The 26760-nt window shown below is 46.8% G+C and overlaps 1 protein-coding gene across 6 annotated transcripts in view; it reads right to left on the bottom strand.

The window, feature by feature from the left end:
- Positions 1 to 26760, bottom strand: part of LOC134958068 (activating transcription factor 7-interacting protein 1-like) — a 250363-nt gene that overhangs the window by 83189 nt on the left and 140414 nt on the right. For all 6 annotated transcript variants that reach the window (XM_063940426.1, XM_063940422.1, XM_063940424.1 and 3 more), the window contains 2 exons: positions 15396 to 15459; positions 12201 to 12356 (listed from right to left, as the gene is read on the bottom strand). In XM_063940426.1, the coding sequence (XP_063796496.1) occupies positions 12201 to 12356; positions 15396 to 15459 (220 nt within the window). The remainder of the gene's footprint in view (positions 1 to 12200; positions 12357 to 15395; positions 15460 to 26760) is intronic.

The raw sequence follows: 26760 nt of genomic DNA on the forward strand, positions 1-26760 counted from the left end.
GCAAACAGGAGGTCCTCCTCAGCCAGGGTATCAAACTTATAGAACTTTGCAAAGGTGTTTGACCCCGACCAAGTAGCAGCTCGGCACAGTTGTAGTGCAGAGACCCCTCGGGCAGCCGCCCAAGAAGAGCACACCTTCCTAGTGGAATGGGCCTTAACCGATTTAGGCAATGGCAATCCTGCCGTAGAATGCGCCTGCTGAATCGTGTTACAGATCCAGCGAGCAATTGTCTGCTTTGAAGCAGGAGCGCCAACCTTGTTGGCCGCATACAGAACAAACAGAGCTTCAGTCTTCCTGATCCTAGCTGTTCTGGTCACGTAAATTTCAAAGCCCTGACCACATCCAGGGACTCTGAGTCCTCCAAGTCCCGTGTAGCCACAGGCACGACAATAGGTTGGTTCATATGAAAAGATGAGACCACCTTGGGCAGAAATTGAGGACGAGTCCTCAACTCTGCCCTATCCACGTGAAAAATCAGGTATGGGCTTTTATATGATAAAGCCGCTAATTCCAAAACACGCCTTGCAGAAGCTAAGGCCAACAACATGACCACTTTCCAAGTGAGGTATTTCAACTCCACTGTTTTGAGTGGTTCAAACCAAGGTGACTTGAGGAAACTTAATACCACGTTAAGATCCCAAGGTGCCACCGGAGGTACAAAGGGAGGCTGAATATGCAGCACTCCCTTCACAAAAGTCTGTACTTCAGGAAGAGAAGCCAATTCTCTTTGAAAGAAAATGGACAAGGCCGAAATTTGGACCTTTATGGACCCTAATTTTAGGCCCAAATTCACTCCCGTTTGAAGGAAGTGAAGCAGACGGCCCAAATGGAACTCCTCCGTAGGAGCAGCTCTGGCCTAACACCAAGAAACATATTTCCGCCATATACTGTGATAATGTTTCGATGTCACATCCTTCCTAGCCTTGATCAGGGTAGGAATGACCTCCTCCGGAATCCCTTTTTCAGCTAGGATCCGGCGTTCAACCGCCATGCCGTCAAACGCAGCCGCGGTAAGTCTTGGAACAGACAGGGCCCCTGCTGCAGCAGGTCCTGCATTAGAGGAAGAGGCCACGGATCTTCTGTGAGCAACTCTTGCATATCCGGATACCAAGTCCTCCTTGGCCAATCTGGAACAATGATAATTGTTCTGACCCTTCTTAGTCTTATTAATCTCAACACCTTGGGTATGAGAGGCAGAGGAGGAAACGCATAGACCGATCTGAACACCCATGGTGTCACCAGAGCGTCTACCGCCTGAGGGTCTCTTGACCTGGCGCAATACCTCTTTAGCTTTTTGTTGAGACGGGACGCCATCATGTCTATTTGAGGCAGTCCCCACCGATCCACGATCTGTGTGAAGACTTCTTGATGAAGTCCCCACTCTCCCGGATGCAGGTCGTGCCTGCTGAGGAAGTCCGCCTCCCAGTTGTCCACCCCCGGGATGAACACTGCTGATAGTGCGCTTACATGGCCTTCCTCCCAGCGCAGAATCCTGGTCGCCTCTGCCATGGCCACTCTGCTCCTTGTGCCGCCTTGGCGGTTTACATGAGCCACTGCCGTGATATTGTCCGACTGAATCAGAACCGGTTTGTTCTGAAGCCACTCCTCCGCCTGGCGTAGGGCGTTGTAAATGGCGCTTAACTCCAGGACATTGATGTGGAAACAAGTCTCTAGGCTTGACCAGAGACCTTGGAAATTTCTTCCCAGTGCGACAGCCCCCCAACCTCGGAGGCTCACGTCCGTGGTCACCAGGATCCAGTCCTGAATGCCGAACCTGCGACCCTCTAGGAGGTGATAACTATGCAGCCACCACAGGAGAGATACCCTGGCCCTGGGAGACAGGGTGATCCGTTTCTGCATATGTAGATGGGACCCGGACCATTTGTCCAATAGGTCCCATTGGAAAGTCCTCGCATGGAACCTGCCGAAGGGGATGGCCTCGTATGAAGCCACCATCTTCCCCAGAACCTTTGTGCAATGATGCACCGAAACCTTTTTTGGCTTTAAAAGGTTCCTGACCAGGGCTATGAGCTCCTGAGCCTTCTCCACCGGAAGAAAAACTCTTTTTTGGTCTGTATCTAGAATCAGGCACAAAAAGGTCAGACGCGTTGCAGGTACTAGCTGGGATTTCGGTAAATTGAGAATCCAGCCGTGCATCTGCAACGTCTTCATGGACAGAGACACGCTGTCCAGCAACTTCTCCCGAGATCTCGCCTTTATAAGATCGTCCAAGTACGGGATAATTGTGACTCCCTGCTTGCGCAGGAGCACCATCATTTCCGCCATTACCTTGGCGAAAATTCTCAGGGCCGTGGAAAGACCAAACGGCAACGTCTGAAATTGGTAGTGACAATCCTGTACTGCAAATCTCAGAAACACCTGGTGAGGGGGGAAAATCGGAACATGAAGGTACGCATCCTTTATGTCCAGGGACACCATCCAATCCCCTCCCTCCAGGCTGGCGATGACCATTCTGAGCGATTCCATTTTGAACTTGAACCTCTTCAAGTACAGGTTCAGGGATTTTAGATTTAGAATGGGTCTGACCAAACCGTCCGGTTTCGGTACCACAAACAGGGATGAATAAATAACCCTCTCCTTGCTGGAGATTAGGAACCTTGATTATCACCTGTTGAATGTACAATTTGTGAATTGCCGCTAACACTAGCTCCCTCTCTGACGGGGAAGCCGGCAGAGCCGATTTGAAAAACCGGCGAGGGGGCATGTCTTCGAATTCCAGTCTGTATCCCTGGGAAACAATCTCTACTGCCCAGGGATCCACCTGTGATTGAACCCAGACGTGGCTGAAAAGACGAAGACGTGCCCCCACTTGATCTGACCCCCCCCCCCCCCCCCTCCCGGAAAGCCCCAGCGCCATGCTGTGGACTTTGCGAAAGTAGGGGAGGACTTCTGCTCCTGGGAACTAGCTGAGTGCAGCTTTTTTCCCTTGCCTTTACCTCTGGCAACGAAGGACGATCCTCGTACCTTCTTGTTTTTATTGGAACGAAAGGACTGCATTTGATAATGTGGTACCTTCTTAGAATGCTGCGGGGGAACATAAGGTAAAAAATTCGATTTACCAGCCGTAGCAGTAGAGACTAGGTCCGAGAGGCCTTCTCCAAACAACTCCTCCCCCTTGTAAGGCAATGACTCCATATGCCGCTTTGAGTCGGCGTCTCCCGTCCACTGTCGGGTCCACAAGAGCCGCCTAGCAGAAATAGACATAGCGTTTATTCTAGAGCTTAGTAAACAAATGTCTCTCTGAGCATCCCTCATATACAAGGCAGCATCTCTGATATGCTCCATGGTCATTAGAATGGTATCCCTATCTAAGGTGTCCATCTCCGTAGATAAGGAGTCTGCCCCATGCCACGACAGCACTACAAACCCAGGCCGACCTAACTATAGTTCCTGAATGTGTGTAAATGTGCTTCATGGTAATTTCCTGCTTGCGATCAGCAGGATCCTTGAGGGAAGCAGTATCCGGAGAAGGCAGTGCCACGTTCTTGGATAAGTGTGTCAGCGCCTTGTCTACTTTAGGCGCAGATTCCCATCGTATCTGATCCTTCTGTAGAAAAGGATACGCCATGAGAATCCTTTTGGGAACATGGAGTCTCCTATCCGGAGATTCCCAAGCCTTTTCGCATAATTCGCTTAGCTCAAATGAGGACGGAAACGTGACCTCAGGCTTTTTCCCTTTATACATGTGAACCCTCGTGTCAGGGACAGGGGGTTCCTCCGTGATATGCAAAACCTCTTTTATGGCAATAATCATGTACCTAATACCTTTTGCCACCTTCGGCTGTAATTTTGCATCCTCATAGTCGACACTAGAGTCAGTATCTGTGTCGGTATCTGTGTCAGCGACCTGGGATATGGGGCGCTTTTGAGACCCTGAAGGTCCTGGCACCACAGGGACAGGCACGGACTGGCTACCTGACTGATCCCTAAGCTTCAGCCTTGTCTAATCTTTTATGCAGGAGATGTACATTTGCATTCAAGACATTCAGCATATCCACCCAGTCCGGTGTCGGCATTGCCGACGGCGACCTGACATTCAAGCACTCCCCCTCCACATTAAGCGAGCCTTCCTCATCAAACATGTCGACACACACGTACCGACACACTGCACACACCCAGGGAAACTTTTTCTGAAGACAGTATTCCCCTGAAAGGCCCTTTGGAGAGACAGAGAGAGAGTATGCCAGCACACACCCCAGCGCAACAACCTGGAGACCAACACAGAATGCTTTTCCCCAGCGGCGCTGTATTATACTTTATCCGCCAATTATGTGCCCCCCCCCTCTCTTTTTAAACTCCCTTCACAGTGTGCAAGCAGGGGAGAGTCCGGGGAGCTTCCTCTCAGCGTTCTGTGGAGAGAGAAATGGCGCTGGTGAGTGCTGAGGGAGAAGCCCCGCCCCCTCGGCAGCGGGCTTCTGTCCCGCTCAAAATCGTGTAAAATGGCGGGGGCTCAATTATATACATGTACAGTGCCCAGCTGTACATGTATATACCTATTTGCCATCTAAGAGGTGTTAAAATTGCTGCCCAGGGCGCCCCCCCCCCCGCGCCCTGCACCCATACAGTGACCGGAGTGTGTGAGGTGATGTGGAGCAATGACGCACAGCTGCAGTGCTGTGCGTTACCTCTGTGAAGCTGAAGGCTTCTGCCGCCTGAGACGTCTTCTTGCTTCTGTTCTTCTGGCTCTGTGAGGAGAACGGCGGCATGGCTTCGGGGGTGGACGCCCAGGACGAACCTGTGTTCACCCCCTATGAAGCTAATGGCGTCCAGTAGCCGAGGAAGCAGATCCTATCCGTTAAGTAGGTCTGCCCCTCTCTCCTCAGTCCCTCGATGCAGGGAGCCTGTTGCCAGCAGTGCCCCCTGTGAAAAAGTAAAAATCCAAACAAAAATGCTTTCTGTAGCAAAGAACTCGAGAGCTCCCTGCAGTGCGCCCTTCATCCTCTGGGCACAGTGTAAAACTGAGGTCTGGAGGAGGGAAATAGAGGGAGGAGCCAGTGCACACCCAGAATCCAAAGCTTTCTTAAAGTGCCCTATCTCCTGCGTAGCCCGTCTATTCCCCATGGTCCTTACGGAGTCCCCAGCATCCTCTAGGACATTAGAGAAAATCAAATTCTGCTAGGCTATGTAAACTTATGAGCACAACTGTATAATAGAATTTTAATACCTACCGGTAAATCCTTTTCTCTTAGTCCGTAGAGGATGCTGGGGACTCCGTAAGGACCATGGGGTATAGACTGGATCCGTAGGAGACATGGGCACACTATAAGACTTTGAATGGGTGTGAACTGGCTCCTCCCTCTATGCCCCTCCTCCAGACTCCAGTTAGAGAACTGTGCCCAGGGAGACGGACATTTCGAGTAAAGAATTTATTGTTTAAACACGGTGAGTGTCATACCAGCTCACACCTCGAACATGCCGCAGAACGTGGCATTCAATAGAACACCAGCCAACGGCATGAAAAAACACAGCCACATGCTGAAAGAATATGTAACAACCTGTGTGTCAACACAACCAATAACAAGATACCGCATGCCATGGCATGAACATCATCAGCAACAGCCTGACTGAAAAGAAACACCACAAGAGTGTAACCATAACCAATAGCTGCATATACAGTACGCACTGGGATGGGCGCCCAGCATCCTCTACGGACTAAGAGAAAAGGATTTACCGGTAGGTATTAAAATCCTATTTTCTCAGACGTCCTAGAGGATGCTGGGGACTCCGTAAGGACCATGGGGTTTATACCAAAGCTCCAGACCGGGCGGGAGAGTGCGAACGACTCTGCAGCACCGACTGAGCAAACATGAGGTCCTCATCAGCCAGGGTATCAAACTTGTAAAACTTAGCAAAAGTGTTTGAACCCGACCAAGTAGACGCTCGGCAAAGTGGAACCACCGAGACTCCTCGGGCATCCGCCCAAGAAGAGCCCATCTTCCTAGTAGAATGGGTCTCCACCGACTTCGGTAACGGCAATCCAGCCGTAGAACGAGCATGCCGAATCGTATCACAGATCTAGCGTGCAACAGACTGCATAGAAACAGGCGCCCCAATTTTTATAGGAGCATACAGGACAAACAGAGCCTCTGTTTCCCCAATCTGAGCCGATCTGGCGACATAAATATTCAAAGCCCTGACTACATCGGGAGACTTTGAATCAGCCAGGCACCAAAATAGGCTGGTTTCAGGGAATCGCAGAAACCACTTTAAAGGACCCACGGTGCCAGTGGGGACACAACGGAGGTTGGATGTGCAGTACTCCTTTCACAAAAGTCTGAACTTCCGGAAAGGTGGCCAATTCTTTTTGAAAGAAAATTTATAAGGCCGAACACTGCACTGAAATGGAGCCTAACTTTAGGCCAGCATCCACACCTGCTTGCAAAGAATGGAGAAAACCGACTCAGCTGAAATTCTTCCGTAGGAGCCTTCTAGGATTCACACCAAGACACCTACTTCCTCCAAGTATGGAGGTAAAGCTTTACCGTTACTCCTTTCCTAGCTTGAAGCAAAGTGGGAATGACTTCACCGGAAATACCCTTTCTGGCTAGGATATGGCGTACAAACGCCCTGCCGTCAAAAGCAGCTGCGGTAAGTCTTGATACACGCCAGGTCCCTGCTGCAATAGGTCCTCTCGTAGAAGAAAAGGCTATGGATCTTCTATGAGTAAGTCTTGAAGATCTGGATACCAAGCCCCCCTTGACTAGACCAGGACAATGAGGATCGCCTGAACCTTTGTTCTTCTTATGTGCATCACCTTTGGAAAGAGTGAAAGTGGAGGGGACACATAGACCAACTGAAAACACCCAAGGTGTCACGAGGGCGTCCACTGCTATAGCTTGAGTGTCCCTTGACCTGGAACAAAGTCCCCGAGGTCTCTCGTTGAGGCGAGACGCCATCATGTCCAATTGAGGCACTCCTCAAAGACTTGTCACTTCTGTGAAAACTTCTCAATGACGACTGCATTTCTCCCGGATGGAGATCGCGTCTGCAGAGGAAATCTATTTCTCCGTTGTTTACATCCGGAACGAAGACTGCTAATATAGCGTTTACCTGCCTTTCCGCCCAGCGGAACACTTTTGCAGCTTCTGCCATTGCGGCTTTGCTCCTTGTTCCGCCCTAGCGGCTTACTTACGCCACTGCTGTTAAGTCATCCGACAGAATTAACACGGCAGAACACGAAGAAGATGTTCGTTGAAAATAGTTTTAAAATTCAAGAATGCTTATTGCAGACTAGCTTCCCAGCTTGACCTTTTCCCCTAGAAATACTTCCCTTAGAAAGACTGCTCCCCAGCCTCGGAGACCTGCATGCGTGGACACCAGGATCTAATCGGTGAGAACTGTGCAGACAGCACAGGAGCGATATCCTGGTCCTTAGGATTAATTTCCGGTGCATGTGCAGGTGAGACCCGGACCACATGTCCAACTGGTCCCGTGAAACCCGCTCTGGCATTTGACCTGCTCACCAAAAAGGCCTCTTAGGCCGCACCCATCTACTTCATCAACGGAACATATTGATGGGTTGTCACTGCAAATCTGATCCGACTCTGGATCCTCAGATCTCTTTCCACAGGAAAAAATAAACTCTCAACCATTCTGTATCTAATTTGATACCCACCTCCGCCAACTGCGTCGTTTGGAACAACAGCCATTCTCTGTTTTGAAGAACTGTCAGAGAGAAACAACCATTTGTACCACTTGTTTCTTGACCTCGCCGTAGTCAGGAGAGCGCCTCAGTACAGAATAATAATGGCTCTTACTATTGAAGGATAACCATCATACTGCCATCACTCCGGTGAAATGGCAAAGACAATCCTGGATAGCAAACCCAGGTAAGCTTAATGCGGATGAAACCGCATTTAAACCCACTTTCTTCTTTTACGTGTTGGAGATCCCTGGTCTGAGATATTCCATCCTGTAGTTCAACTTCTTAATTAGAAATCTTTTTTTTTTTTTTTTCTTGACAGGGACAGCAGGACAATGTCCTGATCCTGACGCAACTCTGGTATGGCGTCGCATACTACCTCCCCTTCCAGAGGAGAATCGGTAAGATCTATTTGAAAAATCAGCGAGGGGAATCGTCTGTAAACTCCAGTATGTCCCCCTTTGGATTCTATTATTAACTCACTGGTCCAAGTCCATTCCAGGACTGACTGAAGAGTATTAGACGAGTTCCCACCGGTGTGGGCTCCAGCAAGATAGACCCAGCGACATGCGGTGGATGTGGTAGAAACATAAGATGATATCCGCTTCTGCGAACCTGAAAAGGCTGCAGACCTCTTACCGTTTCACCTTCCACTATCTGCAAAGAAAGGGAAAAAAGAACGGTATCCAACCGGATTAAATGACTGCATCCCACAATAGAATGCGTCATCAACCGTTGTGAGGGAACTTATCTCACGAAGGTAGACTTACCAGTGGTATCTGCCGAGAGTAACTTAACCAAGGCATCCCCAAACAGCGTTTACACCTTCACAGGGAAAATACTCCAGTATCTCTTGGAGTCAGCCTCAGCATTCCCTTGGCCATACCTCCTGTAGTCGCACGGCAGCCTGCCGCAATGTTATAGAGAAGACCCAACATAAGAAACATCCCCTTTCACTCTAGGGTAATTCTATCGGATGCCAAGGTAACCGACCATTTCTGAATACAAGCACTCCCCCATGCGCATGTAATGCAAATATCATCAAAGCATATAAATTAAAATATCACTTGGCTTCCTGTATACTATCCTTTGTGACAGGGCCCCGTGCAGACCAGGGGTTGACTTTCACTGTATTCTATCCGCGGCGGGAAAAGAATAAACACTCGGACTCCTCGTGAGGATCTGAGACCAACTCGTCACGGCTGACCTAGAGCTTTATCAACAGAGCGACCAGCACATGAGAAGGAATACTTTTACTTCAGCATTCGTTAGAAATTGTAATATGAATATACATATTTTAATACACATATACACACATCACATATATATATATATCTATTATACATACAAAGTAGTTTGTCCGGAACCGCAGGGTCCCTAGTGACAATGTGTTCTGAATGTGTATGACCATGTACTGAATGCCCAAGTTGTGGATCTAACCAGGAAACCTTATGGTCGACATAAAACGTAGTATTCGTCGACAACAGGGAGTAGTAACCTGGCAAAATAACATTCTTGCGACCCCGAGGGGAGTATATACACATAATTTTAATATCACTCCCCCACAAATACAACCACGTCTGTGCTTGAGCTACAGGCCCATGGAACCGTACTATATATATATATATATATATATATATATGATCGTTACATCATGTTAATTTACACCCAGTAATAACAGTTGGTGCCGACAGGGTCACCCACATACTACTGTGTCTCCCATACAGTGTTTACTTTTTGAAAAAGCATACAACTACCGACCTGCTGACACTTCATCTACTGAATCAAGTACCATCAGGAGTCGGCAATGCCGACAGAGGGATTCCCATAGCTGTTTGCGGCAGAGCACTCACACGTCGACACATGTGTACTAAAAAAGCTATAGTGGGTATATCTGACAGGGAAAACACAGACACTTATGTACAACTCATTGACTACACGCACATTATAGAATATAGTGCTATATTTTTTCACCTATATTGCACTAAATCACTGTGCCCCCCTTCGGTTTACACTGCTAGCTGTCTAATAGTGCTTTGGCGGGGACTGCGTCTCTGTGAGGAGAAAATGGCGCTGTATCGAGTTGTGAGGGCTAAGCCACGCCCCCTTCTTGGCACGCTTCAGCCCCGCTTATATTTTACAGTTTTATACTGGCGGGGTCCGTATACAGTACCTATGCACTGTATACATCTTTTGCCAGGCTCATTGGAGAGGTATATTGCTGCCCAGGGAGCCCCCCCTGCGCCCTGCACCCTTGTAGTGACGTTGGTGTGTGGAAGCAATGGCGCGCAGCGCGACCGCTGCGCGGTACCTCTAAAACTCTGAAGTCTTCTGCCGTCACTGAAGTCTGCTGTTCTTCTAATACTCACCCGGCTTCTTTCTTCTGGCTTCTGTGAGGGGGTTGACGGCGCGGCTCCGGGAACTAGCAGCTAGGCGAACCAAGTGATCGAACCCTCTGGAGCTAATGGTGTCCAGTAGCCGAGAAGCAGAGCCCTTAACTCAGAAGTAGGTCTGACTTCTCTCCCCTCACTGCCACGAAGCAGAGAGCCTGTAGCCAGCAGGTCTCTCTGAAAATAAAAAACCTAACAAAGTCTTTTCAGAGAAACTCAGTAGAGCTCCCCTAGTGTGTGTCCAGTCTCTCCTGGGCACAGAATCTAACTGAAGTCTGAAGGAGGGGCATAGAGGGAGGAGCCAGTTCACACCCATTCAAAGTCTTACAGTATGCCCATGTCTCCTGCGGATCCAGTCTACACCCCATGGTCCTTACGGAGTCCCCAGCATGCTCTAGGACATTTGAGAAACAAATTTTTATATATATATATATATATATATATATATATATATATATGAATATGAGAGAGAGAGAGAGAGAGAGAGAGAGAGAGAGAGAGAGAGAGAGAGAGAGAGAGAGAGAGAGAAAGAGAAATAAAGCAAAAACCAGCGCCACTTGTGATCTAATCACTTAATAAAAAGTGTAATTGAACTGTCCAAAGGTGATACTCCCTTGGTACACACAATAAAACTGCACTGGACTAGCAATACTTTAGTAACTATGTACCACTCAAGTAAAGCTAAGTAGGTATAGAGATATATCAATGCACAGTAAAGACTGGATGTATATCACAGGGTACTTGTACTAAATATCCCTGACAGAATACACTTATTCTTAACTAACACTGTCTAAAGACATGTAGAATACTTAAGTGTCCTGTAAATGCACAGCGCTGATGATGCAGGCGGCTTTACAGAGGAGATATTGCCCAGCAGTCCCAGATCAGCGCAGCTGTGTGTGTAATGGCGCCCAAACGCTGACAGGAAGTGAGGGAGACAGAGAGATGCAGCTCCAGGGCGGGAACATTAGCAGTAAATGGTGCGCTGGGGGAGGGGCTACACTTCAGAGCCTTATCCCCTTGCTGGACTTCACCACCGGGTCCTGCGGGCCATAGAAAAATAGATTATATATCAAATCCGACCTGTGCCCTTGCCCTGGTGGTCCAGTGGGGTCCCTGTACGGCCACAGTGTCCACCGTCTGGGGGACCCTCTTACCTCCTCCTGAATGCGGCCACGCGATCCCAGAGAGCAGCGGAAGTGTGTGCGCCCTAATTGAAGAACCAGAGCCCTCCGCTGTAGCTACCCGGCAACCAGGACGCGGGAGTGTACAGCGCCGCTGGGATGGTGAGGGAGCCACAGCATATGTCAGAAATGACATATAGCACTCTTAAGTGCCTATGCTGCGGCCCTTGAAGTCTTCTTTTTTCTTAGAAAAGCTCTTCCCTGTTGTCAGCCTGCACTACAGGCACCAACTTACAAAACGCAGCTCCTGTGCACGGAGGTGGGGTTATAGAGGAGGCGGCGCATCGCATCTTAGGAACAGTCAAAGCTTTTAGCCTGTCGGTGCCTCGGGTCAAGATCCAACTCTGCACCCTGATGTTATCCCTGTGGAACTCCAGTGTGCCCCGCTGCAGAAATTATAATTAATATATATATATATAAATATATATATATATATATATATATATATATATATATATATAAAAATACACACGTAGATCAAGTTGACAGGACCACACTTTAGTCATTTGACTTACACTTGATTTATTGTAGTTAGTATGTCAAGCTGTAATGCTAGTGTTGTTATCTCAAATATATGTTGAGGTTGTCAATACAGTTTACACACTGCATGTCCATCAACAGCGACAAGGTCACCTCATTAAGGGGACATTTACTAAGCAGTGATAAGAGTGGAGGAGTGAGCCAGTGGAGAAGTTGCCCCATTAACCAATCAGCAGCACTGTATCATTTTATAGTATGCAAATTATAGATGTTACTTCAGTGCTGATTGGTTACCATGGGCACTTCTCCACTGGCTCACTTCTCCGCTCTTATCACTGCTTAGTAAGTGTCCCCCTAAGATAGGTACATAAATTACAATTTAAAACTATTTTCATTAATTCCACTTGTAGATCATTATACATTTCATTTATTTTATTCACTGAAAACTGCAATATTGCCTGGATGTAGACAATATCTTGTTACCTGTTGGTAAAACATGTATTGTGGCCTGTGAAGGAAGTCCTGCAGGTGCAGTGGATGTCTGCAGAGTATTTGCCTGTGAAGGCTGTGCAGGACGAGCTACTGGTTGTGATGACTGAACCGTTCCTGATACAGCTGCAGAGTTAGTCCTTCTGGAGTCTAAAGTAAAAAAAATTAAAAAATAAAATAATAATAATAAATAGTGTTAAAAACAAACCGTTGATTTTTTTTCATTTTTAAACTTGCAAGGTAGAAATTGCACTTGTACAGTATGTAAATAATTTAGTTTCAGTAAAAAAAAAAATCTTCTGTAGCAGTAAACAGGAAGCATCCAGTACCGCGTTATCTAGATAACTTTTTACTTGATATAGATACATCAAAACTTTAGAACTGCAGAAGTGAATGTTTCAACTTCAAAATTTGTATTTGTTACCAGGGTTTCATTAAAATCTGATTTAATAAAATAAAAAAATGTAAATCGTTTTTTATAGATTGAAATCAGATTTTGGGGATTTAAATGGGATTTTTTATTATTATTTTTTATTTTAAGTAAACTGTTTAATTTTAGATGTTTCAAACCTTGTTTCAGTAATACATTAACAATTTTTGAAGTGAGAACAGTAACAAAATGAATGCAGTAATAGAATAAATACACACTAAAACAGTTGCATCAAGTAGTACAATTAGGCTCTGATTTTCACTCAATCAGTTGTTTGAGTCTGAGTTAAACATGTACATGTCTTTGTCCACGTCCTCATGTTTGTCCTCAACAGAAAAGGCTCTGTAGCATACAACCGGCTTAGCTGCTTTTTCATTTCCCAATCTTTTGCTTGTTTTGAATTTGTACAAAAGTGTACGTTGAAAAAATCCTTTCAATTCCTGCACTTGATGAAACTGCAGTGAACATCTGCTTCAGAAGATTTACTACAGAAGTGTCTAACTGAAGTTGAGCTGCGTAGGACATCCACCATGCTAGAGGAGATACTTGGCGTAAAGTGTCCACTTCAAACATGTGCGCTGCAAATGCTTTCATGGATGCACGAAAGTTGATGATGACCAGCATAATTTGACGATTATTGACATGAGCAAACTCTATATCAGTCTCAAATTCTGCAGGACTAAGCTTTTTTAGGATCAAGTAGATTAGCCAGCAAGTGGGCATCTGTGAGTGCAATTTTAGCTCTTGCCTTTGCCATCTTTATTACAATGATTTGGTGTCCAATCTCTTCAAGATCATCTAACAGCAGCCGCTTAATATCAAAGTTATTGACTTTGTTAATAATGTATTGTGGGATATTATCTTTCTTTTCATCACATACTCTAACAAGAATGGGCCCGTTTTTCAGAAAGGACTCCAAACAGTCTGCCATAGTATTCCAGCGTACGTCACTTGGTAGTATATACTTGGTAGAATCTCCTATACACCATCCATTATTCTCTCCAACTGAGCTATTAAAAAAAAAAAAAAAAAGATTGCCCCCACCTACACATCTGTCTCTTTCTAAGCAAAAGTTGTTTTTTAACGTTTTGATCATGATTTAATCGTTGATTTAATCATTTGATTTACATTGTTTGATTTAAATCGTGCAACCCTGTTTGTTACATGTAGTCTTGTACAGGGGGATGACTATACTAGATAGCTTTATGTTGCTGTGCTGTACTACGAGAAAATCAAGTTGCTTGGGACTGCTTCCCATTAAGCGGTTGACATTTGAGCCACAAAATGTGTTGATACCCCAATATCATTCTTCCCCAAGCTTGGCAATGTCTACAAGGTTATATATTGTGAAATGGTGATCATTTATTTCCACTTTACTGTATACATGAAGCTGTGCCAGCAGCATGCGTTTTCTGTGACCCCAGCTGGTAATTAACTTTAACTGGGAAGGGATTGCATAAGGTTTAAGTTGTTTATGTTTGCTGCATTCTGTGTACAATGGTACTCACTATCTGCTTCTTTCTTCTATTTCTTTTTTTTTACCAATCATGATGAAGGGAATAATTACCATTATAACACTAATGGGTCTTCAGCTGTGAGAGCATGCTTAGTAAAATAAAAGTGTCCAGGAGTAGGGAAATAAAGAAGAGGGAGACATTAACAATTGAGTATATTCAAAGTAGCAACGTCTTCAAATAAACTATATGCCCAGGGTCCAGTGTCCCCCAGTGGGTTCATAGAAAATAAATCTTGTTTTAGCAGGCATATCACTTCATGCAAGGCCCAGTGAAGTATAATCTAATTTCTCTACACACGGATCGGATTTTAATAGAAGACAAGCCTACCAACATGTCTTTAGACCACAGTAGAAAATTAGAGCACCTGGAAAGAATCCATGTGAACATGGAGAGAAAATATAAATTCCATGCATTTTTTTAAGAAAAAAAAAAAAAAAGACTGAAAAAACAAAACAAAAAAACCAATGGCAACTCACTACAAGTCAACAAGGTTTTCTGGTGTTCATTATAGGTGTGTTAGTTGTAAATCAAACTAGAATTATAACCTTAATGCATAATAAAACAAACATGGTTAAATTAGATTACACAGGGCCTAATTCAGTAAGGATCGCATAAGCAATCCTTACTGAAGCTTCCCGATATATGGGAAACTGCGCACGCACAGGATTCATTCTGCGCATGTCCAGAAAGAGTACTGCGATCGCATCGCAGGGATGTAAACGCCTCTGCCGGACTGACAGGCAGAGACGTTTGTGGGGAGGGATGTGGGCAGCCGGCGTTGGGGGAAAATGGGTTGCTGTCTTCCGGGAGTGGCGAAGTCAAAGACTGCGTCGCTAGTTTCCTTGGCCCCACAAGCCGCAGCAAGCTTAGGCTTACTCAGCATGCCGTCACAGTTCAACATCACGACCATACAGATGCAGTCGTATCGCAAATGCAGGAAGAAGCTGTTATGCACCTCCTCCTGCATTTCCATTGCAAAGTCCTTACTAAATTATGCCCACAATGCTGAAGCTTGGAGTACACAGTGAGGGGAAGCAAACTAAAAATGTGTGTCATTTTGCACATACTTCTGAGATTATTACTAGTAATTATTGCCTTTTAGATTTTTGTCCTTTGAAACATGTTAGTTTATAGTAGTATCTTAAAATCACACTATTTAAAGGGAATATATCACATAGTGCAAGCCAGTACAGTCTTAAGTTAAATCCATAAAGATGAAAAATGTACATAGCTATTGCTCACCTTGAGAAGTCAGCACCACATCTTCATCATCCAGTGTAAGATCAATGACTCCAGCTTTTCCACCCTGAAAATAAAGCGGGAAAAAGCAACAGGTAAATGAAAGGCTGTATGTGTAATGCCAGACGTTAAAAAGATTGTACACCTCCGGTTGCAAGCTTCACACCCCTACTGTATAGAACTCCATCGTCCCCTAGTGGATGAAAGAGAAAGATTGTATTTTTTTCTCACCGTAAAATCTCTCTCTCTGAGTCCATCTGGGGGACGCTGCGCACTTACTGATGGGTTAAGTGTGTGTGAAGGGAATTTGGCATAAAACCTATAAAAACTAACTCCTCCCCTCTCTAACCCCTACCATGTACAGTCTCTCCACAGGAAACTCAATTATCATTTAGCAAAGCCGAGAAAGAACAGAACCAAACCAACAACAAATACACCAGACAAAAACGGGAGGGGACTGCAACATCTCCCAGTTGGACTCCGATAAAGAGATTTTACGGTGAGAAAAAAACCCAATTCTTCTCTGTCAACCATCGGGGGGACGCTGCACACATACCGATGGGATATCTCAATGCAAGCCAAGAGTGGGGAAACATTGACGCTCAACAGAGGCAGCCTACATACCAAAAGTATGGAAACGATAAAATTTAGTGAAGATATGCACAGACGACCAGGTCGCCGCTCTACACTGCTGCTCAACTGAGGCACACTTGCAAACAGCCCAGGAGGCCCCAACGGGCCTACTCAAATGAGCCTGAAGAAGGTCAGGATCAGGAACAGCAGAAAACACACAGGCCTGACGGATAGCTGATGTGACCCAATGAGTCACAGTGTTCTTAGAGGCCGGCCAACCTCAGTTGGCCGCATCAATAAAAACAATAAAGAATCCGCACAGCGAATGGACTCCATACGGGACAAGTAAATGCGCAAAGCTCGAACAACATCTATTGTAGGCCAGGTGGCGCTCCTCCCGGACGAGTCCGATGCGAACACAGTCGGCATGTCCTGATTAAGAAGGAACGCGGATACAACTTTCGGGAGAAAAGAGGGCTTCGTACGTAAAACCACTCTGTCATCATAGAAAACTAACAAGGGTGGTCTACAGGAAAGAACTGCCAACTCAGAAACATGGCGAACTAAAGAAATGGCCAAAAGAAAGACCACCTTAAGATAAGGAACCACAACACAACAGATTCCAAAGGCTCAAAAGGAGGCTTCTGGAAAACCTTCTGGACCAAAAATGTAAGTCCCAAGAAGGGACAGGAGGTACATACGGAGGCTGAATCCTCAGGACTCCCTGTTGAAGGTCTGAACCTCGGGAAGAATAGCTAACTTTTTCTGAAACAGAACAGACAAGGCGGAAACCTCTCCCTTAAGGGAAGAGAGGAGGCCCTTAGTCAGACATCCTGAAGTATTACTAGGTAAAATATATTGCAGACTATTCCAACTGTTTTTACTGAAGTATTACTAGGTAAAATATATTGCAGACTATTCCAACTAACATTGCTTGGTTAAAACTTTAGAAAGCTGTTCTAAGTGGATTTATAACTGTACTATGCAAATAACTTATAGTGATAGGGAAAACAGAAGGCAAACAAACCAACAAGATAACAGAAGGACTGCGTTACAAACACAAAACTCAGGATCATTATGTGGCCTCTCCTCACCTCTACCATGAGAACACCAGGACCAGGCTTACCACCTCTCTGGCTGAGAACATCAAGTCTGCCCCTGGGCCTAACCCTCAAGATAAGCAGGGGACTGTGGGGGTAGAGCACCAGAACCAGGCTCAGCAGGGGACATCCCCATTGCTCCTGAGTGTGCTCCCCACATTCTCATGCCCACCCGTACTATGATCTTATCAAAATAATCTTATCCCAATTTTCCTTCTGCTACTGGTTACCTGCAATTGTCCCCCCCCCCCCCCCCCCCTGCTGTTGAGGTTTTTTTTCTCTTCCACCCCACCGTGTGCTTTTCCTGTAATGTTTACCTCCACTGATTGCACACCCTGCCATTGTGCCCTACATACAGGGTACATCATACTACTACACAAATGTCAGTTTTCTTATATATGCACTGGTCCCTTGTATGGTTCACCTCCCACAGTGTAACCTTCGAAGTGCGCCAAACATGGTACACTTGTGGATGGGATGAAAAATACATGGACCTGGTGGTTTTGTTGGAACCCTACTCTGAACTTTAGAACTCTGAAATCACCCCCATTTTGTGCCATCTCTTCTAGGGGAAGACTATTCCACTCTGGTTAATCCTACACTGTGCGCCCAAGATGGCTGCCGCACCTGGTACCTTGTGAGGGTGGAATACACAACTCTTGGAAGTTATTACCCAAAATGCCTACACAAATAATGCATTATGCTTTCTGTGCAGTATTACTTAGATCCTCTGTATTATGTGCATTGTTTTTGATGTCTGTAAAGCGCCTTGAGTCCTGTTGGAGAAAGAACGCTATATAAATAAAATTATTATTATCCTGAAAGAAAGACAAAAGGCGTGACAAGCGAAAAACACCTGGCGGAACCCCATGCTTCTCACACCATGTAATATATATACGCCACACCCTGTGATATATCCTGGAAGTCTCAGGTTTTCTAGCCTGGAGCATAGTCTTCACAACAGACTAAAATAAACCTTTTGCTCTTAAGATGCAGGACTCAAGAACCATGCCGTCAAAGCCTGACAAGAGAAATCATGCTGGCGACAAGGTCCTTGAATAAGCGGTAGATGGTAAGGCTCTGTGGTTACCATGCTGCGAAGAAGAGTGTACCACTGGCGCCAGGAGAAAAACTGGTAGACCCTCTACCCGAATGTGCTGAAGAAGCTGTGGAATGAGAGAAAGCGGTGATATCCTAGATGAAACCTCCAAGGAGCTGTCATGACGTCTACTAGAACTGCCTGAGGATCCAGTGGTCGAGACCTATACCAAGGAAGTTTCTTGTTGAGATGAGACGCCATGAGGTCGATGTTGGGATTGCCCCAAAGAGACACGAGGGATTGAAATACCTCCTGGTGAAGCTCCCACTCTCCCGGGTGAAGTGTGTGGCGAATAAGGAAATCCACCTCCCAGTTTTCTACCCCCGGAATGTGTACTACAGAGATGGCTGGAACCCAACGTTCCACCCAGTTGAGGATATTGGAGACTTCTCTCATGGCTCAAGTTCCGTCCCACTTGTTGATATAGGCTACTGCAGTTGCATTGTCTGTCTGAATGCGCACAGGGTGGTCCTGGACGAGATTCTGCACTTGAAGCAGCGCATATCATATTGCTCTCAAATCCAGAATGTTAATATGAAGAGAAGACTCCTGGCTGTCCCCATAGAAACTGGAAATGGCGAGACTGAAATACCGCACCCCAACCAGTGAGGCTGGCATCTGTGGTGATAATCACCAAATGGTGAAGGGAGCACCACTGGTCAGATTGGAGATCTGAAGCCACGAAAGGAGAGACTGAAGGGTCTTAACAGACAGGCGGAATAACCGTCTGTCCAGATGTGGTCCCGTTCAATCAAAACATTGCAGGATCTGAGCTTAAAGATGTTCAAGCATGAAACCTGGAGCATGGCACTGCTTTAAACGCTGCCACCATTTTGCCCAACACCTGCGTGCACCTTAGAACTGAGACCAGTGGTAATTGTAACAGAGATCAGACCCTGGACCGTAGATCCTGAACCTTGCCCTAGGGCAGAAAAAACTTCTGGCACTTGGTGTCAAAAAGTAGACCTAGAAACACCATGCTCTGAGAAGGAAGAAGGGAGGATTTGGGGAAATTCACTATTCATCCAAAGGACTGAAGTGTGTCCACCGTGAGTTGCAAGTGTTGGTGGAGAAAAGACGTTGAGGGAGCATTCAGCAACAGGTCGTCTAAGTAAGGAATAATGTTGACTCCCTGACATATCAGTACAGCAACAATGTGAGCCATGAACTTTGTGAACACCAGAGGTGCCATGGAAAGGCTGAACGGGAGAGCCTGAAATTGAAAATGCCAAGGACTTACAGCAAACCTTAGAAGATGACGATGACCCTTCCATATGGGAACATGTAGGTATGCATCCTTTATGTCTATGGAAGCCAAAAACTCCTCTGCCTCCATGGCGCAGATTATTAAACAAATAGATTCCATCTTGAACTTTTCCACAGAAAGATAAGGATTTAGGCATTTTAGTTTGAGAATTGTACGAAACGAACCATCTGGATTGTTTACAAGAAAAAGACTGGAGTAAAAGCCCCGACTCTGCTGGTGTCTGGGAACTGCAAAAACGACTCCATCTTCTAAAAGCGAGGAAACTGCCTGAATGAGAGCTTACCGCTTGGAAGGGGTGTGATGAAAAAATGGTTTGGAGTCTGTTTCTCGAGGTCCAGAATGTAACCTTGTGAAATGACCCTCGTCACCCAACGGTCTGGGTACGATTGAAGCCAAATATCCCTGAACCAAAGTAAATGGGCCCCAACCACCAGAGACCCTTCCGCAAGCCTCTAACCAGCTTACGGTAGGCTTATTTGACAGCCGTCAATTGGCTCCCTTTATTCCTCTACCTCAAAAGGCTCCTCTGCATGGGAATCTGGAAAACCCCCGAAAGGACTGGAAACTTTCCCTGCCCTGGGTCCTAAAGGCCCAAAAAGGCGCTAGTTTCGACTTTTCAGCAGCAACCGGGGAAAAAAAGTGCTTTTGCCTCCAGTAGTATTTGAAATGATCTTGGTAAGTTTCAAACCAAAGAGGAATTCCTCTTCAAAAGGGACAGCTGTTAACATCGGTTTGGAATCTGAGTCAGCATTCCAAGCACAAAGCCAGAAAGACAGTCTTGCCACTACTGCCAAAGCAGACACGCGTGACTGAAGGGAAGCAGAATCCAATAAGGCTTCACCAACATACGTGAGTGCTTCTGAGATCTGTGCAGCTAACTGAATAGTCAGACTGCATTCCGGCTACCACCTGTGCCAACCGGTCATCCACAGCCTTAAGAACCCAAGCACCCGCAAGGATAGTGCATAGGGATTTACCTGCTAAGGCGAAAAAAGATTTAAGGACTGCCTCAGTTGTTCTATCCATAGGATCCTTTAACATCACTCACTGTACATAAGGAATAACCGTTGCCTTTGCAAGGTGTGTAATGGAACAGCCACTATCAGTGGTATTTACCAAGCTTTTGTATCCCCCTCCGCAAACGGATACAAATATCTTAACTTCTTAGTAGCCTGAAATGTAGAATCTGGTTTAAGCAAGGCCTCCTTTAAAATATTATCAAAATGTGAATATGAAGGGAAAACTGCGACACGTGTTTTCTGTTGCTTAAATAGAGGTTGAACACTCCCGCCACCGCCGCATCCTGAAGATTAAGAGTCTGGCGTATGGCATTAACCAACTGTCTGACTCCAGAGCTAGTAGTCGTCTCTTCTTCCTCCCAAGAGGACGTGTTGTCCCACTCAGTGTCTACTTCTCCCTTCACCTGAGAGGAAGCTGTGGAATTGAGCTCCTCACCTGGAAAAGTTAGAGTGGGAGGCGGATTCAGCTGCTTAGTAGCTGTGGACCCTGTAGAGGCCACTATCTTTTTCAAAGACTGTGCTAAGTCCGAGAGACACCTTCCCATATTTCGGGCCCAAGGTGGCTCCTCAGTAGACTGTCCTGAGGCAGTACCTGATTGGGACTGATGCAGTTCAGCTATGGCATCCGCCATGTTCCTGGCACACTGAGGTACAGATTGATCAGTGGAACCTCCTGGCTGCCCCACGATTGGTGCCCCAGAGCATGCAGTATAGAGTACCTGGGTCTGTGCTACCCTTTGGAAGTTTGGAACCGCACTGCGAACAGGCAAAGTAAACAACTGAGCCCGCTTTCCCTTTAGCAGTTTGTCTGGCTTACTGGCCATGGTAGGAGTAAAGGATAGATATGAAACAGACAATAGAAAGACAGAGGTTCCCCTTAACCGTGACACAGGCCTGACTGATTAAGGTATGAACACTGCTGCGTAAAGAAACAAAAAGGAAAGGAAGGCTGATGCAGAATTCTGATCTAGCCCTACAATACTTGCTGTGATATGATCCTGGGCTGTGTAATAATTAGGGTGAGCCAGCAACTCCCTGGAATGTCCACCATTGTGCTGTGCAGAGCGTCCCCAGTCTGTCACCACTCAGTCGGCTAGGGAAAATGGCGCCTGCAGCCAGTCCACCCACCAAAGTCTGTGGGCGGAACTACTAAGCGCTGTAAGAGCAGGAAAGAGTGCAGTGGGAAGGGGGTCCTGTAGGAATATCCCCTACAGCTGAAGCACTGCCGCGGCGGAATAAATCTGTGCGCACACCGGGCAGGGGAAAGGTGGCGGCAGGCACTGTGTGCTCGGACCAGCCACACCCCCACCACTATCCAGAGACACTGTATCGGCGCCTCCGATCATTAGCAGAGCGGCCCTGAGATAGTGGACCATTCTCACCGGCTCCCTGCCTTCTCGGTGCTGTGTCCAGAGGGGAAGAGTCCTAGTGACCTACGCGGTATGGTGACTCCTCAGAGGCTGACCAGAGTGAGGAGGGCTTCACAGCAGCCCCTAACTTAGCTAACCTTCCTCTGACTATGCTTGTACAGGGACTTAGCATAAAAGAAAACTGAATGAAAATAAAAGAAACCCAACTAAAAACTAGCTGGAAAAAAACCAAACCGTGCCTGTACAAAACGAAGGGTTTTCTGTGGAGAGACTGTAGATGGCAGTAAGTACCTAACACTAACTGCAGGGGGTCAGGTCCAGGGGTCCTGCCCCCCGGACCTGAACCCCTGCAGTTAGTGTTAGGGACTTACCCAATGAGAGGCTACCTTGGTGCGGTGGGTAAGCTCATAGCCCTGGCCAGGAATATGCTAAATGCCTCTGGTTATTACAGGTTGAGCTAGTGTGAGATAGTGTACCTGCTAATTTTTCCCCCATGAAAACCAATGCCGTCTGGGCCACGCTGGAGCGATTAGAAGTAGTATTCCTCCTTCTTGCTTGAACTTTCTTATCACCCTGGGCAGAAGTGACACTGGAGGGAACACGTACGGCAGCCGAAAGTTCCATGGAATTGCCAGTGCGTCCACAAACATTGCTGGAGGATCCCTTGTCCTTGTTACTAAGACCGGAACCTTGTGATTGTGTCGAGATACCATCAGGTCTACATCTGGTAGCCCCCACTTGTCCACTAGGAATTGAAATACTTCTGGGTGAAGGTTCCACTCTCCGGCGTGAACGTCCTGACGACTGAGGAAGTCCGCTTCCCAGTTGAGGACCCCCGGAATGAACACTGCAGATATTGCTGGTAGATGGCGTTCCGCCCAACGAAGGATTTTGCTACTTCCATCATTGCCATGCGGCTTTTATGCCGCCTTGATGATTTATGTACGCCACCGTGGTGGCATTGACCGACTGTACTTGAACAGGCCTGTTCTGGACCAGAGGCAGGGCAAGTTTCAGAGCATTGAACAGTGCCCGCAACTCCAGAATATTTATCGAGAGGAGAGATTTATCTCTGGTCCACCGACCCTGAAGAGAGTGTCGCTTCAACACCGCGCCCCAACCCCGCACCTGGCAAGGATTAGCTTCTGCAGAGCGTACTCCACCATGTCGAAAGCCGACACCATGAGGCCTAGTACTTGCATCGCCGAGTGTATCGACACTCGTGGGCAAGAGAGGAAGCATCTTATCCTGACCGGGAGATTCAGGACCTTCTCTGGAGATAAGAACAAACATTGGTTGTGTGTGTCCAGTAATGCCCCCAGGTGCACCATGCTCTGAGCAGGGACCAGTGAGGATTTCTTCCAATTGATGAGCCACCTGTGTGCTTGTAGGAATTGGACAGTCAGTTCCAGATGACGGGTGAGAACCTCTGGGGAGTTCACCAGGATCAGCAAGTCATCCAGATACGGCAGGATCCCGATACCTTGCCGACAGAGAATGGCCGTCATGACTGCCATGACCTTGGTGAAGATTCGAGGATCTGTAGTCAGTCCAAAGGGCAAGGCTTGGAATTGATAATGTGGGTTGCCAATAGCAAACCGCAGATACTGCTGATGCGATACGGCAATAGGTATGTGTAGGTAAGCATCCTGTATGTCCAGGGATACCATATAATCCTTGGGCTCCAAAGCCAGAACAATAGAGTGTAGTTTCCATACGGAATTTGGATACAGTCACAAATTTGTTCAAAGATTTGAGGTTGAGAATGGGTCGGGAGGATCCATTCGGCTTCAGGACTAGGAACAGCGTGGAATAGTACCCCCTGCCCCTCTGAGACAGAGGCACCGGCACTATCACTCCCGTGTCTAGGAGTGATTGCACCACCAAACGTAGAGTTTTTGCCTTTAACGGATACGAAGAGATAACCGTCAAGCAAAACCTGTGAGGACGACGTGTCTTGAAAGAGATGGCGTATCCGCGAGTGACGACTTCCCTCACCCAGGCGTCCGAAGTGGTCTCTAACCATACCTGGGTGAACCACATAAGTCGGCCTCCCACCCTGGGATCCCCCAGGGGGAGGCCCGCCCCATCATGCAGCAGGCTTGTCTGGGTTGGAAGCAGGCTGACGGGCAGGCCAAGAAAGTTTAGGCTTGGGCTTAGAGGTTTTGGAAGTGCAAGCCTGTTTCGGGTACGCCTGACCCTTTGCTTTACTTGGAGGTCGAAAGGAGGTACTTTTAACCTTCGGAGCCGAGGTTTAGTACTTGGTAGACATGCAGTTTTAGCAGATGCTAAATCAGCAACAATCTTGTTCAAATCTTCCCTGAATAGGATGTCTCCTTTAAAAGAGATCACCTCCAAGGTTTTTTTTTTTTTTTTTTTTAGAGTCCAGGTCTACCCACCAGGACTGCAACCCCAGAATCCGGCGAGCCAGAATGGACGTAGTAGACGCTTTGGCCGCCAGAACACCAGCATCAGAGGCCGCCTCCTGAATGTAAAGAGAGGCTGTGGTAATATATGAAAGACACTGTCTGGCATTATCAGAAAAATTCAGAGGTAGCTCTGCCTCAACAACTTGAACCTTTTGCAGCCCAAGAAGCAGCTATAGTGGGTCTATGCACAGCACCTGCAAGAGTGTAAATAGACTTCAAGCAACCCTCCACGTGCTTATCCGTCGGTTCCTTCAGGGAGGCGACGGTAGCGACAGGCAGAGTAGAAGACACCACAAGACGAGCTACATGTGAGTCCACCGGTTGTGGTGTTTCCCAATTCTTACTTAACGCTACAGAGAGGGGATAACGGGCTAGCATCTTTTTAGACGGGGAGAATTTCTTCTCGAGACTCTCAGGATTCCTGACGTAGGTCAACCAAATGGTCAGAATGTGGCAAAACTAATTTAGTAACCTTCTGACGTTTAAACTTCAGATTTCTTAGACTTATCTGGAGGATCAGTTTCATCCTCAATCTGAAGAATCAGTTTGATAGCCTCCAATAGGTCAGGAACATCAAGCTGCGTTGTAAATTCCTCATCAGAAGCATCTGCATCAGTGTTCTGATGGGTCAGTATATACCCCATCTTCATCGGATAAAGTATCCGAAATATGAGTGGATTGTGAGGAAGAAATGGCCCGCTTGGATGACACCTTGTTCCTAGGAGGGCGAGGGTTAGGCTTTTGTTTAACCAAAGAATGATTTAATTGCTGTAACTGAGTAGACAGACTATCCACCCATGGCGGATAAACTACAGGGACAATATGTGGCTGTAATTGCACAGGAGGTGCCACAGGGGGCGTAAGTTTCGTTACTAGCGCAGTCAGTAAATTAGAAAAAGCATCCCAAGGTGGGTCTTGCTGTGCCACCGGTGCTGTAGACTGACTGAGGGGTACAGAAACCTCGGTACCTGGACCCTCAGCTGGAATATTTTACTCAGATAAATCCGCGGCGTCAGCACTGCATGATGCAGGATCAGCCACGGATCTCCCGCCCTGTGTAGCAGACATTATATGGAAACGTAGCCTTAGGGCGTAACAGTGCAATATAGCCAGACACAGTACCTGACAAAAAAAACCTGTGGAGTGTGACTGCCAATGCAGAACACAAACAAACAGAGGATTTAAGTGGTATATGGTGACTGAAATACACAGAGAAAAATTACAAAAGCATCCTGTGAAACTGTGTGTGTGTGTGTGTGTGTGTGTGTGTGTGTGTGTGTGTGTGTGTGTGTGTGTGTATATATATATATATATATATCTATCTATCTCTGCACTGGACTAGTAATACTACATAAAACTATGTATGTATACAGATATAACAATGCACAGTAAACACTGGATGTATATCACAGAATCCTTGTACTAAATATTCCTGAAGTTATGCACTTGTTCTTAACTAACACTGTCTAAACGACATGTAGAATACTTAAGTGTCCTGTAAATGCACAGCACTGATGAGGCAGGCGGCTTTACAGAGGACACCGTGCCCAGCAGCCCCAGAATCAGCGCAGCTCTGTGTAATGGCGCCCAAACGCTGACAGGGAGTGAGGGAGAGAGATACAGGTCCAGGGCGGGAACATCTGCTGTAGATGGTGCCTGGGGGAGGGGCTACAGGTCAGCGCCTTATCCCCTCTGCTGGGCTTCACCACCGGGTACTATAGAGCCTGTAATAAACAGATTTTAGTAAATCCGACCTGTGCTCCTTACCCTGGTGGATATAGTGGGGTCCCTGCACAGCCACGGTGTCCACGCCAGCGGCGCAGTCCGTCTTCTGGGACCGCACCGGACCGCGATTTCAGCGGGTCCCACCTGGGGGACCCTCTTAACTCCTCCCTGTAAGTGCGGGCATGCGATCCAGGAGAGGAGCAGCAGTGATGTGTGCCTGATGAGACCGGAGCGCCTCTGCTGTAAATTACTCGGCAACCAGGGCGCGGGAGTATACAGCACCACTGGGGGAGGGGATGATATGTCATTATGACATATAGCATCTAGTGCCTGTGCTGCGGCCCTTGAAGTCATCTTTGTTCTCAGAAAAGCTCTTTTCAGGGCTGCCTAACGCAGCCCTCCCTGTTAGCTGCTTGCACTGCAGGCACCAACTTACATACTGAGCTCCGATGCCTGGAGGCGGGGATATAGAGGAGGCGGTGCAGTGCATCTTGGGAACAGTCCAAGCTTTAGCCTGTTGGTGCCTCGGATCAAGATCCAACTCTACACCCCAATATTATTCCCTGTGGAATCCCAGTGTGCCCCGCTGCAGAAACAGAACATTCCTATGCTTTGTACCACCACTATATATTCTATATATGTGACAATGCTCAGTTCAATTACTAATGAAGGTTCCCTTAATTACCACACAACATATTCCAAGCAAAGCTCATTATTTAAAATTAAATACCAGCATTAGTGAATTTCAAGGATTGCTTTCTAATATGGTGTTAAATTGCTTAGCTC

This window comes from Pseudophryne corroboree, chromosome 9 (genome assembly GCF_028390025.1).
Source record: "Pseudophryne corroboree isolate aPseCor3 chromosome 9, aPseCor3.hap2, whole genome shotgun sequence".
NCBI lineage: Eukaryota > Metazoa > Chordata > Amphibia > Anura > Myobatrachidae > Pseudophryne > Pseudophryne corroboree.